The following is a 16,947-nucleotide window of genomic DNA, read 5'->3' as shown; positions in this document are numbered from 1 at the left end:
ACATTCGAAACAACATAAACGTATATCCGGAAAATTTTTATCAATATATGCAGTAGATAAAAAGAGGCATTTCGCCAAACTTCCAGGTTCTAATTATAAGTAATGAATTTTTTCACAAACATCCCCCAAATTAGTCAATTTCTCCCCCCCCCTTTCATTTTCTTGGCTAACACAGAAATTTTCACAACATTCCCACATCTCGTTCCCACGAACACTGCTAAAAATATGGAAACAGTAACGTGTAAATTAGTAATAACAGCACATACGGAAGCCAATTATCAAGTGGAATATCATCGTTTAGCATGACACAAATGAAAAGTCTCATCATAGGGACGCTGCATCTTTGTCCATTGCTGATGTAGGACAAATTTCAACTTTATTTTTCTCCCTTATATCACAAAACACCTCGATAAAACTTTCTCAGTATAAAGAGGAAGGATGGTAGTTAAAAATATCCCAAAATGAGAAAAATCGATTGGGGTGTTTTGAGCTGTTCAAACTTGAAATTTGAACAGAGTGTTCAAATTTTACTAAGTTTCAACATTTGATCATCTCATAATATGCTACAATCTTTCCTCTTTACAACAAGCTTAAGAACGCTTCTGTATCTTCGTTCGTTCCCGAGATATACACAATTGAAAATGGCATGTTGCTCAAAAATGACATTTTGAACAACCCTCATATAATACGTAATAATCATATTTCAACAAAATCCTTTCACAGGTATCAGTTTTGGAGGAAAGCGAAGCTGTGTACCAAATATCATCAAAATCGGTGACTATGAGGGTCAACTCCTACCTGATTTGACACGGGATGACCCATATATGAAATAAATAAAAACACTTCAACTCTCTGTGATGAATAGTTCTTATTCAAATATTAGCATGACAAAATAAAGCATTTGCTGTAACTTATAATGTACACTGATAAAAAATTCTCAGTATCAATATTCATAGTCTACTTTTATGCTGCACATACACACCATTAGACATGCCAATAATAAATCTATGGAAGGCTACTATCTGGATTCCCATTCATTTTGGCAAAGCACATCCCTGGCTTTTCCAGACAATTTAAAAATTAATTCCCAGTTCATACTGAGGTGCTGTAACATACTCAAGTTTTAATTGTACCCCTTGAGTGACATCCAAAATGATCTCCCCCTTACATCCTGCTAATAATAAGAGCAAATCCACGCTGCTGACTTACCCAAGAGTACTTTATGCAAAGTGGCAACCAGGCTGTGCTCGTCCAACTCCCTCACGTGCTGGGTGAGCCAATCTATGAATTCAGGGCACGATGCCAGAGCCTGGAGAAGGGTGTTGAGGAAACAGGTGTAGCCCAGGTTTACAAGTCCTTTTATGTCTGCAGAGAAATGGAAAAACAACTCTCATTTGCCTTCTGAATCAGCAAACACATTTCTAACTTCAAAATAAAAGAAAGAAATAAAAAAAACGTGGCTCAACAGCCCTCAAAGAGCCAGGGACCGCCCGAGTGATGCATGGTCAGGATATCGGATTCCATCGCTGCTGTTTTCTGGCTTTCGTGACCAGAGCCGAAAAATGTAGCAAATTTTGATTTAATTTGCCTGTGAAGCATATAGGCTGCAGATGCTAGTAACTTTTATTGGTAAAATGTGCAAACTATATTCATTCACAAACATGTACTCCCTCTGTCCCATAATTATTGTCCGGTACACCTTTGGTGGTTGTCTCATAATAATTGTCCGATATTCAAACTAAGACATTGGTGTATACAGAAGAGGAACATGAAGCAAGGGAATGAGTCATACAACTTTATTACTCAAGGATCAGTACAAATTGTGCTTTCCATCTGCCTCTTCATCTGTCATTCCTGTACTACCATTTTGGCATACCGGACTATAATTATGGGACAGAGGGAGTAAATGTTAATGCAATTGAAAACAATAATAATTTCCAGTGTTATTATTTGTTATTTACATGGAGTAGGACCACTTTTCGTGAAATGCACCTAAGCAAATACACTTACAAATCCCAGTCTACTTTAAATTTATATGTACAGTGGAACCTCCATTTTATGTTTTTCAGGGGACCATGGTGTTAGAACTTATAATGGGAGAAAATTTAAATTCCGGCACAAATTCATACCATTTTGTTCTATTGGGACCATACAGATTGAATGTATAATGAGGGGAAAATGTAAAATCGGGGTTGCACTGTATTGGCATTGTTTGCACATACGAGGAAACTCAGAAAGCCAATAGTGTGTGCATATAGACATGTATAGAATCACAGACATGTTAACAAACATGTGTGTATGTGTACCATGATGATATCAAAATTAATCGGAACCTGTCACTTCATCAGATACGAACCATTGTCCATAATCCAAACATCAACTTGTCAACAAAAAACTGACAAAATTAAATCACAGGTAGGGGTGAAAGAAAGAGATATGTGTCAAACAAATTTAAAAAGCAAAACCACAAAAAAAAAAAAAAAAAATAAATAAATAAAAAATTCTTAAGTCAGTGTTTAATACAAAATTTTGCAAAAATATACAAGGTGAAATTCGTACAATACCATTTATGAGACTATAAACACACACCTTTCTTTTTCTTCTTCTGAGGTGTAGAAGGACCCCATACTACATACGCACCAACAGCGACGGCTATCACAGCTCCTGCTATTAGGACAATTCTTTCATTTTCCATGTCCCTTTTACCTGTAATATATAAAAAAGTAAGTCACCCATGCATAGGGTTGCTAGAATTTGAAGAAAAAAAATGACAGAGCATCCAGCTCAGACAAAGAAAGTACCGTATTTACACATGTACAGCCCCTGGCCATATTATTAGACGCACCTCAATTTTTTTTGAAAATAATAGTTTTGAAGGGGAAAATTATACAAATTTAACCATTAGTTATCTGCAAAATTTCCTGTATGTTATTTGAACCCTGGCAAATACGAGTAATATGTACAAATGCACTTTCTTGCACAACATTGATAACAATAATTGTAATAGTAATAATAATACATAGTAATGTATTTCGACACAGTGGACAATTTTAACAGTTCGCTTACTATTCACATTTAAAATGTTGCAATAGGGTTCTTTGTGGCTGAACTTTCATTATTGTAATGAACAATATGAAAAGAGGAGGTATTGTTGTTACAAACAATACCGCCAACACCAAATGTCTTTGTTGTTGAACGAACATGCCGCAGTTCAATTCAAGCTGAGTTGAGAGGAGGACGTCTTGCGAATAGTGAATCGTATTTGTGCTAAATTTTGCAGTGATATTGTTTTTGTACACTGTCAGTATGTTTTTTAAATTTAATTATTAACATTAGGGAGTCAAAAAAAAAGTGACTTGACACTGAGAAAGATGGCTGAAATTAAGGCACTAATAAAGACAAAAATATTCTCTAATTGTGAGATTTCTCGACGATCTGATGTGTCTGAAGCATCGGTGAGGCGAATAAAGAAGAAAATTGAATATGGTGGACAGTGTGAGCCACAAAGGAAGGACAGATGTGGACGTAAAACAATTTTTACTCCAAGATCCTTACGTTGTTTGAAGAACATTTGCATCACGAATAGATTTGCGAGTACAAAGGAACTTAAAGATAAACTTGAAAAGAGTGGTGTTCGTGCATCTGAAAGAACAGTAAGGCGTAGGCTCTCTGATATGAACCTGAAGGCACTCAGACCTGCTAAGAAGCCAAAATTAACCCCTGCTATGATTCGTAAACATTTTCCTTGGGCAAAAGCTCACAAAGAAAAAGATTTGAACTTTTGGAGATCTGTTTGCTTTAGTGACGAGTGCACGTTTGAAATCTTGGGGAATAAATCTCAGTTTGTGAGAAGACGTCCAGGTGAAAAATACAATCCTGATTGTGTTGTGCAGACTGTCCAACATCCGATAAAAGTTATAATTTGGTCAGTCATTAGTGGCAAAGGTACAGGACGTCTGTATTTGGTTCAAGGAACAATGAGGCAAGAACAGTATAGGGAAGTGCTTAGAAGAAAGTTGCTACCTCAAATAAGAGAATGGTTCCCAAATGGAGAACAGTTCGTATTCATGCAGGATGGAGCCTCATGCCACACCGCAAAATCAATAAAACAGTTTCTACAGAGTGAAAATGTCCCTCTCTTGCCCTGGCGGGGAAACTCTTCAGGTATGAACTCAATTGAAAATGTTTGGTACCTAGTGAAAAAAGAAGTGGCAAAGCAAACAATTACGACGAGAATTGGCCTAATTGAAAAAATAATTGAAGTGTGGAATCACCATCCTCATATGAAAGAGACAGTACAAGCATGTATTGATAGTATGCCAAGACGAATCCAAGCATTGATAAAGACCAAAAGTGGCTCAACCAAATATTAAAATTGATTTCCAGTCATATGTTATATAGCTAATATTCAAGACACACTAAGAAATTATATTTGTAACTATTAATGTATCAAGTAATTGTTGATTTTTGTTAAGGTTCGCATGTAATCAATGTAATATTTCATGTAATAAAATATAAATAAAAGAAATAGAGAATAACAAATAATTAGACGAGATAATAGAATTCTTAAAATTTTGCATAAAATAATCTAATCTAATAATTTGGCCAGGGGCTGTATAATGCAGGTCCGTGAATAATGCATACCCTGGTTTTTGATGGGGAAAAGTCACAAACAATTAATTCTCATATATAATGTGCAGGTTCAAGAAATGCCTTTCTTAGTTGCAGGTGATAAAGCTGTTGCTGTACCAATCAAGAGCGAATGACATCATATCTATTCAATGAGTCACCTGTTGCAATGTGGTCCAAGAGGAGAATATTGCCTTGTGTATACAATGAGTTACCAACCCATGCCACCTCCCCCACCCCCCTACACTGTGATTAGCATCCTAAAGCTTTGCCTGCTGCAACCACCTTTTTTTTATTCTGTAGTAGAAGAAAGATATCAAAAATACATTATGGATTTGCAGTACTCAGGAAGTTATTCTTTGTTATTTCCTGCCTGATAAATATGCATCCCGTGTGGAAGTGCATAATACTTAAAGGATAATTTGTTTGCCTGTATTTTCTTCTATAAGGACCTTCGATATGCAGATTCTATTTCATTCCACAGCAAACCTTACTTTGAAACGCAGTACAATAAGACTGCCAAATATCTTGAACTATTCAGAGGAACTGAATTTACAAGTTATTAAACTGTGCTAGCAGACAGCCGGCCCTCCGGCATCTCTTAGAGTAAGTTTTTCTTTTTACACTTTCTGTTCACGATAACCCCACTAACCATTCACGGGAACGAGGTATGCCTACAAGGTTAGGTTAGGCCTGTTAGGTTCCATTAGCACTCATTTCACCCCTAAATATGTCACTCATTTCACCCCTAAATATGTGCTTCATCATCGAAAAATGTCCCCAGTACGTTCAATCATGCATATCCAGACAACATCGGTTTTTCTCGATTTTCTCCTCCATGAAATCTTTCCTTGCCTTGGGATTTACTTTGTTGAATTCCTTATACAATAACCTTTCCAACAATATATGACACGTATTCCTTAGGAAAAGGACGTAAACTAGACTCTTACCGAAAAAAGCAGCCCATGTTCTGCAGTGAGACCCTGCACACTACACAACCAATCCAGTGCATTTACTGTTAATTAAAACGGTAACACTTTACTATACCGGAGACGGATTTCTTCAAATTTACAGGAGAAAGTACTTACGCAAATCATTTTCTGTAGCGTTGTTGATGTTCGGGAATGTAGTTTTGATCCATTTTAATGCGAATGCATGTGGTTTTCTACGAAAATCTATTTCCGACGTGCTATTGCTGCTGCCGTCATTTGCTGTCTGCATGAGAGCACAATACGCTCTCGTATTGTCCGTATATGCTAAACTGAACGAAAGGAGTGTTAATGGAACCTAACCTAACCTAGTAGGCATACCTCGTCCCCATGATGGTTCGTGGGGCTATCGTGATTTTTTGGGCTAACGTCAATGGATTTTGAGGCTACCCGTGGATGGTTTGTTGGAAACAAGGAACAACAGCAAGTACTCGTTAATGTAAGAAATAAGATATTATTTTCGTTAGAAATTCATTATTTCATCTAAAGTAATGTTCCGCAATGCAGAATAGTACATTAGCAATGTAAAAAATTGTGAAATAAATCATTGATAGGTGTGTCTGTAGCGTTGTTGATGTTCGGAAATGTAGTTTTGATCCATTTTAATGCGAATGCATGTGGTTTTGTACGAAAATCTATTTCCGACGCGCTATTGCTGCTGCTGCAATTTGCGTTCTGCACGAGAGCACAATACGTGCTATTGCTGCTTTTACAAGATGATGCATCGTGAAGTTGTTGCCGGTTGTGGATGATGCCGTGGAAATTGTAATTCAACACGGAATCTTGAAGAAAGTGGAATGCAGGATGTGGAAGGTTAAAATTAAAAGAATTCCGTGTATTTTTTTCATCGAGAAAAACCGATGTTGTCTGTATATGTTAAATTGAATGAAAGGGGTGCTAATGGAACCTAACCTAACAGGCCTAACCTAACCTAGTAGGCATACCTCGTCCCTATGATGGTTTGTGGGGCTATCGTGAATTTTTGGGCTAACGTCAATGGTTTTTGGGACATTCTTTTCGTTAGAAATTCATTGTTTCACTTATAGAAATGTTCTGCAATGCAGAATAGTATGTTAGCAATGTAAAAAATGCGAAATAAATCATTGATAGGTGTCTCTGGTATAGTAAAGTAGTACCATTAAAACTTACAGGATAATTTGTTTGCCTGTATTTTCTTCTATAAGGGGCTTCGATATGCAGATTCTATTTCATTCCACAGTAAACCTTACTTTGAAACGCAGTACAATAAGACTGCCAAATATCTTGAAGTATTCAGACGAACTGAATTTACAAGTTATTAATCGTCAAAAAATATTACAACGTCTCAAGAACATTGGAACTTTGTCGTTATCCGACTAATTACTGCGCTAAAATAATAGAACCATGTTTCAGCGTTTGAGTTGAAACATTTGACACTTATTAATCACAAATTGAAACTTATGCAGGAAATATTACATCCCCGTTCACACAGGAATATAATGAAAAACGTGGCATAAGGACACGTTAAAGTGAGATACCATGATATGTAAAAAGATTCAACGTTTCGAGTTACAACCTGCAAAATAAAGCTTTATGTTACATCATTTTATAACAAAGTGAACAGCTGACCTTAGAAAACGTATGGTAACTTCAATTACATAAATAGTTAACACTGCAATGAAACAATTGCTTTCTTCATCGACGTAAAATAAAATGTTTTTCTTAAAAAATACATATATATATCCCAGCGCGTCTTTAATGATAATTTGAAAAAGATTTGTTTGTAATTTACCTGCATCCAATTAAAACATTCTTAAATCGTAGCAGAAGATAAACGCCAATCGATGTTGACTGTCGGAATAAAGACGAAACATGGAAGGGTGAATTTACTCTTTCCGTCCGGAGGTTTTCTGATGTTTCAAAGTACTTAAGTTGACCACAGTACGCTAGAGGCGCTGGTGTCAGCAGGATTGCACTATGGGATTACAACAAAGCGGATTTGATTGCAAGGTCTGATTAATTTCCTCACATTGAATTCGGTTTCGGCCGAAATTTTAAGCGGGCGTACAGTATACTATAGTGGAACCACAAGCAAAATAGCCTACGCAGACCCGCGACTCCTGTGCAAGGTACTCCCGCGTGGAGGGGAGGGGCAGAGTAGAGCATGCATGCATCCTTATGCCCCGAGTTGAACGGAAGAAGAGGGATAGTAGAATAGGGTGGAATTAGCTAAAATTTTGCTCCAAACCGGAATTAAATACAAAAGAGAATATTTTATTTTTCCCAGGAATGTTCCCCAATGTTAGGATACAGCGCCTTGAATAACGTAGTGTGGAAACCGGTTCTGGGCTCTCTGGCTGGTTCCACTCGAATGTTATACCGCTAGAGGCGCCAGTGTTGGTCTCGGTGCATAGTATTCGTCTGCTTATAATGGAAGTAAATGGAGTTTTCGCTGCAACGTCTGATTCTTTTACATGCAGGGACGTCGTTAGGGGGGCCGGGGGGGCACTGGCCCCCCGAAACGTTCACGTGGCCCCGGCAAACTGTTCTACATGTGCTGAAAATTTTACTTTCATGACAAATATTGGAAAATAGTTTTTCAGTATTTTTTTTTTCCAGCTAGAAACACTGTTCTTAATTTGAGTGGCACGAACCCAAAACCACATTTCTTTCTCGTTTTCCTGGTTCTAGCTATAGTGGATGTTAGTGTAGGAACCTAGAACTTCGTTGTTTCTCGAAATTTTGAGGGAGCGGTCTTTCCACCCCTAGCAGTCGCAGGTCAACAACAGGCAGGGTTGGGCGTTGAGTGTTGCCGTTGCGTCCAAACAATGTTTTGAGCTTGAGTAGATTGAAGAACGACAGCTTGTGCAGCGGTAAACCACATATATGCAAACAGTTACAACTGGTACCGAATCAGAGCGCAATACACGCTAAATAAGTATAATGGTGGCAGGATGCCTCATATCTCCGGGTAAGTAGTATTATTCGCACCAAATATCTATTCTACTATTGAAACAAGTCTAAAACACGCAGCGTATTAAAACTAATTATCTTCACAAACTGTACGATTTCTCGAGTCGCATATTTTTCTCGATATGGTGAAGACAGATTTTGAGAATCATCCTTAACAAACGAAGCCTCCTCGATTGCTCAGTGATAGCGTTGTTGCCTTGTAATCGAGGGGTCCCGGGTTCGATACATGGGTGGAGGTACACAGTGGTCCGGATCTTACTTTAAACTGTAGGTCCAGTCCCGATTAGCCTTACTGTGCATAAAGTGGACTTAAAAGCACCAACTCAACTCCTTAACAAACTTTTCGAAGAATCGAAAATTTAAACAAGAACAAGTAAATATATTTTTGTAATTTTGAAGTAAATTATTATTATTATTGTTATTATTTTGGGTATTTTTGGTTCGTATGAATCTGCCTCACACAGTAAGCTTATTTAGTTGAGTCAAGTACAATAACAAACCCTTGCAATAAGTCACTGGAAAGACATGTGAGGTAGCACATATATTTAAGCATCTATACCTAAAATTTTAGAGGTGTGGAGATCTTTAACCAGTAATGGGGTGACGTGGGGTCAGCACGTCGAACCCCCAACCGTAAAGAATAATTATATTCTTGTGGTAAGGAGTCGTTGTCATTTAACAAACTTTATTGATTTTTTCCATCAGCATTATTTAAAATGTAGTGCCATACTGAACTTACCAACTTAACAAAGACACATTGATTGCTAAATGAGGCATTTTCCTTGTGTTGCAGAGCAGCTTCAGTTTTTGGAGTATTGCAATGTTTTTACACAGTCCGTTCGAAGAATTTTGAGAATATTGATGTTTTGTCAAAGGGACCACCCCCAAATAAATATCTGTGGATGTTTTACAGGTTTCATCGTATTTAAGAAGGTAATTTTTCCGCTGTAACTTTCCTCCGTACAACATGTCTTTTGCCACTCAAGCTGAAGAGCCGATTCACAGGTGCAACGACCTTGGCAGAAAGAAACTCTGATTGGCACCATGTTGACAAAATACTCAAGAAGTTCCGCAACCGACAGAACTCGAAGCGCTCGGATCCTACGGTGACATACACTTTGGTCGAACACAAACGGATGCATTGGTAGGAAATGCAGTGATTTTATGGAACGTCAATTTCTGGGAAGTCGAGGACCTTTTGAAAACACACTTTCCCTTCATGCACACCAGGGAACCTAAGCCAGGTCACCCCTTCCCACAAAATCTCCTCTTCATCTTTCCCTGGTTATCGGCCGCGCCGAAACGCACTGCAGGTAGCTAGGACTGTCTGGGTTAATTACTTTATGGTTCAGCATGGACATAGGCTTTTCAAATGGCAAGAGACAAAATTCTACTGTTTGTCCCTTTTCTGGTGGGAGATGAATGACAAAGATGTCGCGTTTCCTTCAGGTTCCCACACTCAACCCTTGTGCTCATAACCTGCAATGAAGGAAAGACCATAATAAGCCTTTGTACCAACTTTATATCCTTCCTTGGTAACTTTCCACTCATTTTCAAGAAACATCTGCTTCTTTTTGCCCTTATCGCTTGAGGATTTCACCAACCGAACGCTGGCCTGTGCTTCCCGTCATGCCGCTACGATGTGAAATGTTGCTCTTGATTGGCTCGTTTCCAAGCAACATGTGTCGCTTCGGTGTGAAAGTTGCCTTGGACCGAAGGACCCGTGTCGCTTTGGTGTGAAATCCTCGTATCGTTTGTCGCGTGTCGCTTTGGTGTAAAATCTCCTTGAGGAAACGGTGCAGTCAGAACTTGTGTCCCTACGGTTCGAAAGGCTGCATTGATTAATGACTGCTCGCTTGCAAGCGACACTTGTGGTTTGTCGCCTCGGTATGAAATATCTCTCAGGATACTATTTGTATTCTAATAACATAGAAAAATAAAACTCTAGTACACAATCCAACACCTGACGTCCGGAATCACATTGCGATTTTTCTTCTTGTGTTACGCACGCATGCTATTTTATTTTACGTTTCTTTCCAAATTAATTTCATTTCGTGACTGCAAATCACTCCACAAATATAACTGTTTCCATCAATTCACGTACGGCCTTTCAAGACAAACAAATCTACATAATATATTCCAAAAACTAACAAAGCCACATTACTTTCATAAGAAAATTAGCACCGATACTGATCGCACTGCCATCTATGTTCTCATCCGTCTCGGGAACCAATTTCTTGGTTCGTTTTCCACACTACGTTATTCAAGGCACTGTAGTTAGGACAACTCAAATCCAAAATGCTAAAAGATGGAAGCTTGGTAAATCATTTTATACGAGAATCAGTTAATAATTGGTGGAATTAGCGAAATTTCTGCTCCAAGCCGGAATTAAATACTACCTAGTTAGATACATAAAATATTTTTTTACAGGAATGTTCCCCAAAGTTAGGAAAACTCAAATTCAAAATGCTAAAAGATGGAAGCTTGGCGGAATCATTCTCCATACGAAGAGCGATCAGTAATATATTTTTGTGGTCTGAAGGTATATCAAGAACCGAAATGTACCGAAGTCTTGCATCACAATATGTGCAGATGGTTTGCCAGTTCAGCGTTAGTTACTCATGGGTTAGAATCATGGTATAGACCTGTTCCATGTGAGTAGTGGATGTGAATGGCCATTCTGTTGCTTCTTCGAGCTTGACACTTGTCCGACTGTTATTGAATTTCTCAATCCAATCGAGAGCACTTCATCCTGGTTATTATTTCTCCAATATTGTGATGCAATCAAGTGTATTCCGTTCCGTAATCTTGTCTAACAGTTGTCAACCTTCTCTACATGTTAAGTCACACATCTTGGGATGATGACCGCATTGTTCTCTTTCGAATTTATTGTTCTCTCATTAGGTCGAAATTGGATTGTAGATGTGTTATGCTTTCCTCTTCTCGTCCTCAACTTCGCATCTTCAATGCTGTTCATCGTGCTTGTATTCGTCTGTGTCCCGTTCTATTTCGTACCGGTCCAATCTCTACTTGTTTATGGAGGTATTGGGTCCGTCATCTCTACAAAGGCAACTTATTCCTCATTATTGCCACCACTTGCGCTCGATGCCATCCCATCTATCTCACCACAGTCTCTGACGAGAGAAGGTTGACTGTGTACCGTCTTCATCATCGTGCCACAAGGCCACTCTGTGTTCGTGCAGACGAGATCCTCAGTACTTGAGTGTTGATAGCATGGGTCTATATCGGTTGAATCAATGGGTTGTGCCTTGTTGTCAACTCGCACAGTCACAGCTTTACTTTACTTTCTCCTTGTTCCATCTACACGGCAGAACTTTATGCAATACCAGAGAGTATTGTAGCAATACTAAAGGCGCTGTACTTTGGTCACATTCACACTTTCAAGATATTTCCCATTTATTCTGGTCAGGTCCGTAGCTAGAGGTGGGCAGGGGGGTAAAGTGCCCTCCCTGAGAGACTGCTTTGCCCCCCTGTGAAAAATACAGAACACATTCCTGCCTGGAATTCTCTGATTTTGCAATATTCAGTATCTAGAACAGTTGCGACAGTTTGAGTAGTCTTGTATTAAAGGTGTCTAATGTATTGGGATGTTTTTTTCTTGGATGTGTTGCTATGAACTTGGAACTGCTTAAATTTTTGTTTCCCAAGTCTACCTTTTGATAATAGTGATTCATGTGGTAGAAAGAGGGAGTGGATATTCGATTTTTGTTACTTAGCGTTGCTTTTCTGCCACTTCTAGCTAATCGCAACAATGAGTGATAACGTTAAATTGATGAAGAGACACTCATAAAGAGTGCCGCACCACAGGGGTACAGGGCATTGTACTCCCCCCCCCCAACCTTGGACCGAAGTCCATTCTAGGAGACGCAAACATTGAAGTAAAAAAAACAAGACTAGGAGAATCTAAGAATAGCAGGACAATTGGGTACTCATGATGGAATTAGTTTCTATGTGTTCCATGCATCTTTCTTCCAGACGGCCAAGGGCACTTGCAAGGGGCTCGATTTCAAATTTTATACAAATAAAAATACATTTCGTAAAATTTTCTTGCTCGCTTCACTCGCAATCTCTCCTATTATTATAGTCCAAGTTCAGAGCCATAGCTATGGGGTGGCGGGAGTCGGCCCTGGGAGCCAAACGATCTATAGTAAAAAATGTTAAAGAGAATGCCATGGCGCCCCGTAAAGTTATTTGCGCCCTATTAAAACAATTTCTTTCTATAAAACTTAATATTAATGCTGGCACTGTTATCCTTGAAGTCATATCAGGTGTCAAAACATGTATTTCAACTATAATATAATACAATTCACACAATATTTTGCAAAATGGTTAACGTAGCCAGTAGGCAAACATTGTCTGTAGTGATGAAAGAGTCTCCGCTTTGAAGGAAATAGAGTCTGTGGGGGACTAAGGGACCCATGTTTTAATGTTTTAGCAAGTACAAAATAAAAATGTATTACAAATGTTTTACACAAGTAATCTTAGCAAATACATAAAAGTATTACAAATTTTTACACAAGTTATCAAAGTGTAGATAATATGTAACCATTATTATTAATTAATTCAATTTTTCTTGCATAACACAACACAATGATGTTGTTGGATTCTCGTTAGATTCCTTTGTGCTTAAACATCGTGCATACTGGAAACTAAGAGGGAATTATTATGAAGCATTATTTATAATGGACTCCCTTAATGAGTTCTGCAGAGAGGCCCAAAGCTGTTGGTACATATTAATCATCTATTAACATTATCGACCTGTAAATATCAAGTAGATACAGTCCCTATTAGCCTATTTATGTCAAACTTTTTATTCTTTGGCAATCTGGAAAGGTCATTATCGAAATATTGCTATTTGATGTTGCTCGAATTTTTTTTTTTTTTCAGTTTCTGTTACTTATCTATTTTGGGGGAGGGGGCAAGTGCCTCTGCGTACCCTGTTATATCTGCCAATGCGACACAATATATTAAAAATTTGTCCCCTCTAGGATTGACTTCGCCCCCCTACAAAGAATTCCTGGCTACGGGCCTGATTCTGATTCTTTCAGTGTGCTCCAGAGTCTGGAACCACTCGCTTTCGGACACCCTATAGGTCAGTGAATTTTTCGATGGTGAGTGTCCTTCTCTATAAGTGTGGTTGGGCATTAAAGACAGCGAAGCAGCTGCAGCTGCTGTCAAGGTCTTCCGAAGTGCTTTCCACCTTATATAGGCCTTATATAGGCCAGGGACCTTCAGAATGTGTTCCGTTATTTCCTCCTTGAGATTTAGTAGGATGGTTTGATTGATTGAGTTGGTGTTTTAAGTCCACTTTATGCACAGTAAGGCTAATCGGGACTGGACCTACAGTTTAAAGTGGGATCGGAAACACTATGTACCTCCACCGGGAATAAAACCAGGGACCCTTTGATTACAAGGCGACGACGCTACCACTACGCCATCGGGCAGGCTCATTTGACAGGATGGGGTAACAGGGAACATGCTCCACACTGCCGATTCCATCATTGGTGCATGACGTTCTCACACCGTCCCTCCCGCAGAGAAAGGAATAATACTATGTCGGCTTCTCATTGGACATGGCCGTCTCACCCATAGTTCTCACCTGCAAAAGTTGGACCCTCCACTCTGCAGTGTATTTTATGTTATTTTAAATGTTTGGTACATTCTTATGGATTGTGCTGTTTTCAATGTCCACACCTTATCGTTCATGTTGGGAGGAGATGACAATGTTTAACCAATTATTTTAGATTTTATGAGAAGCACGGATTTTTTATACTGTGTCTAAGTAATATTTTAGTGCCTCCTTATCTTTTATATCACAATATTCTGGTGCCTTTTTTTTGTAACTTTCATAGACTTAGGTGTAGCTTGGGACCTAACTTTGTGGAGCAGAATCTAACTTGGAGTTAGCTTGGGGGAGGGCTGGAGTGGAGTGAATGAGCTGTTAGGGGAGGGGAAAGAATGTGTACATAGGGACAAATTAAGAAACAGCATGAAAGATAAACTAAATGCAAATATATATATATATATATATATATATATATATATATATATATATATATATATATATATATATATATATATATTATGTATTGTAGAAGAAAAATCCAAATGTTATGTAATGCGTACAGCTTATGGCTCGCACATGAAAGAATAAATCTAATTCTAATTCACAAGCTCTTTGAGCGACGTGCATAAACCACACTTTCACACTCATCTGAAGGCCATGTATCTGCATTTAATTTTCATCCGGAAAGAAACCGGTTATTCATATTGTCCACCACAGATTGAAAAACTTCCGAATGTGTGGTTTTCCTCTAACTCCTGAACTACAGTTCTCCATCGTTTTGAATTTTGCAAGAGTTCTAGCCATGTCAATTTCTTGCCTTGCTGTAATAACTGATGGATTTGTGTTTTGCATGACCCTCTCTAAGATACACCCAAATTTCAACCTCACTACGACGTAATACACCCTGGTGTGAACTGTTACAAACTATCGAGGTTTTGGTGTATGGATTCGCAGCAAGTAGGGGAGACGGGGGCAGCATGATCCCCTTAAGTAGGGGTATGCGGGATCCCGAAAAGTCGGGTACGGGATCGGGAAAAAATTCCCGTCCCGATCCCGACTTCAGGAAATGACTTCCCTACTTTTCGGGTTCCCAAGCAGTCGGGAAATACAGAACTGTCATTTAAAAAAGTCGTCAATTCTCGACGTTTTCTGCATTGTAAGTGTCTGGAACTTAACTGAAATTGTTAGTTTTTATTCCAGAAATTCAAAAACAATCACTTAAGATGGAAATGACGTGTAGAATTTGAGATTTTCAGAGCTTCGGGACATTTCGAATGTTTTCCGTCCCGAAAATTTCCCGACTTCGTCGAAAAATTGCGAATTTTTCCCGTCCCGACCCAAAATAATTCTGTCTGGCACACCCCTACCCTTAAGCTTTGCCACTTCCAACACAACACATTTTTCTGGATAAACATATTGAAACCGTGCACAGCTGAAGCCACATTATTTACTTCTGTAATATACTTTTTTCAGAATTATCCCTGTTGAAAATAAAGAGGAATTAGGCCAAATTTAAGGTTCTGTTAAAGTACCAATTTGCCCCGGACCTCGGGGCAAAGTGATCCTTTGGCATAAAATATTTTTTTCACAGTTTTAAACTATGCTAAAATATATTGAAGAACAAAATTAATTTAATTTTGTTAATTAGAAACTAAAATATATTTAATTCACTGCCGACACAATAATGTAACATGATTTGCTCTGGCCCACTCGATTACATCAAGACTTTTTGTGTGGCTTAGATGACCATCTAAAATGAGAAGAACAGGATCGTGTTCTGTTGGTTTGACATGACTGAGGAAGTGATCAAACCACATTGTGAATACATCCATGTTCATTGTTCATCAAGCCAGATGTGTTACACGTAAATGCAGTTCCTGGTGGTGCCCCATCCCTTAATTCAGCTTTCATACGCTGCCTGGCAAAGATGATCATGGGTGGACCAGCAGCTGACATCACGATATGCAGATACAATGCGGCCTACCTGTTTTTTCCCCACCGCTGCTAACACAGCAGAGTTTTGAGAAGGAACTGTACCAATTGACTTTTTGTCTACATTAAAGAGTCGGTGTGGTGACACGGTTTTCCATTGATCAAACTCGCATTTTCAAGAAGTCAGCCATTATAACAGCCAAAGAACGCATTTAAGTAGAAGTGTTACCATGTTCATTAAAGCTTAACCAATGCTCTTTCATAATAAATTTTTAACAGTACATTTAGTCAGCAATGTGAAAAACACAATAAAATCACGTAAACTGTTTACCTTAGATCAGACGTTCCAAAAAGTGGTGAGTTTTTGTTCAGAGCAACTTAGTAACAATACACATCGAAACGGAAACTACATCTGTAATACACTCGTCATGGCTGTTGTGCAGTTGATATGTTTGCCATCAGAAAACTCCACCGTTCAGTACACATTTCAAGGAGGATCAACTTACCCCAGGGAATCGAGCTGCCCCTGTCTCCCCTATAAACCTCTGTGTTTTTGATTGTCCTTAGCCAATTTAATCTTATCACCATTCATCCTCATCTTCGCGATTAGCCAAAGTTGGCAGAAAAGTTAAGTAAAATAAAGTAAATCAATCAAGTTTGTAGAGCGTCGTAAAGTGCAGCCAATTCCACTATAAATAAGTATTTGTCAAATGTTTTACCAGTCGTTCTAACTTGGATCTCTCGTGAGTCGATTGTGAAAACATCAAGAGTCAGTTTTTTTATTATTATTATACAAGACACTATAGCTCTCAACAATCTCTAGAACAGCAATAAAGCCGGACCCTGTGGCCGAGTGGT

General features: G+C 38.6%; 1 protein-coding gene across 1 annotated transcript in view; it reads right to left on the bottom strand.

Moving 5' to 3' along the window:
- Usp30 (ubiquitin specific protease 30) overlaps window positions 1-7,509 on the bottom strand; it is a 49,342-nt gene extending 41,833 nt beyond the window's left edge. Inside the window, exons 1-3 of the mRNA XM_083124399.1 lie at window positions 7,390-7,509; window positions 2,590-2,706; window positions 1,210-1,365 (exon numbers count right to left, since the gene is read on the bottom strand). Of these exons, the coding sequence (XP_082980525.1) occupies window positions 1,210-1,365; window positions 2,590-2,695 (262 nt within the window). The 5' untranslated portion in view covers window positions 2,696-2,706; window positions 7,390-7,509. The remainder of the gene's footprint in view (window positions 1-1,209; window positions 1,366-2,589; window positions 2,707-7,389) is intronic.
- Window positions 7,510-16,947: the final 9,438 nt, after the last annotated feature.

This window comes from Lepisma saccharinum, chromosome 6, assembly GCF_977018435.1.
Source record: "Lepisma saccharinum chromosome 6, izLepSacc3.1, whole genome shotgun sequence".
Taxonomy (NCBI): Eukaryota; Metazoa; Arthropoda; class Insecta; order Zygentoma; family Lepismatidae; genus Lepisma; species Lepisma saccharinum.
The sequence above is the reverse complement of the archived record's forward strand: the minus strand, read 5'-3'. Positions and strand labels throughout refer to the sequence as shown.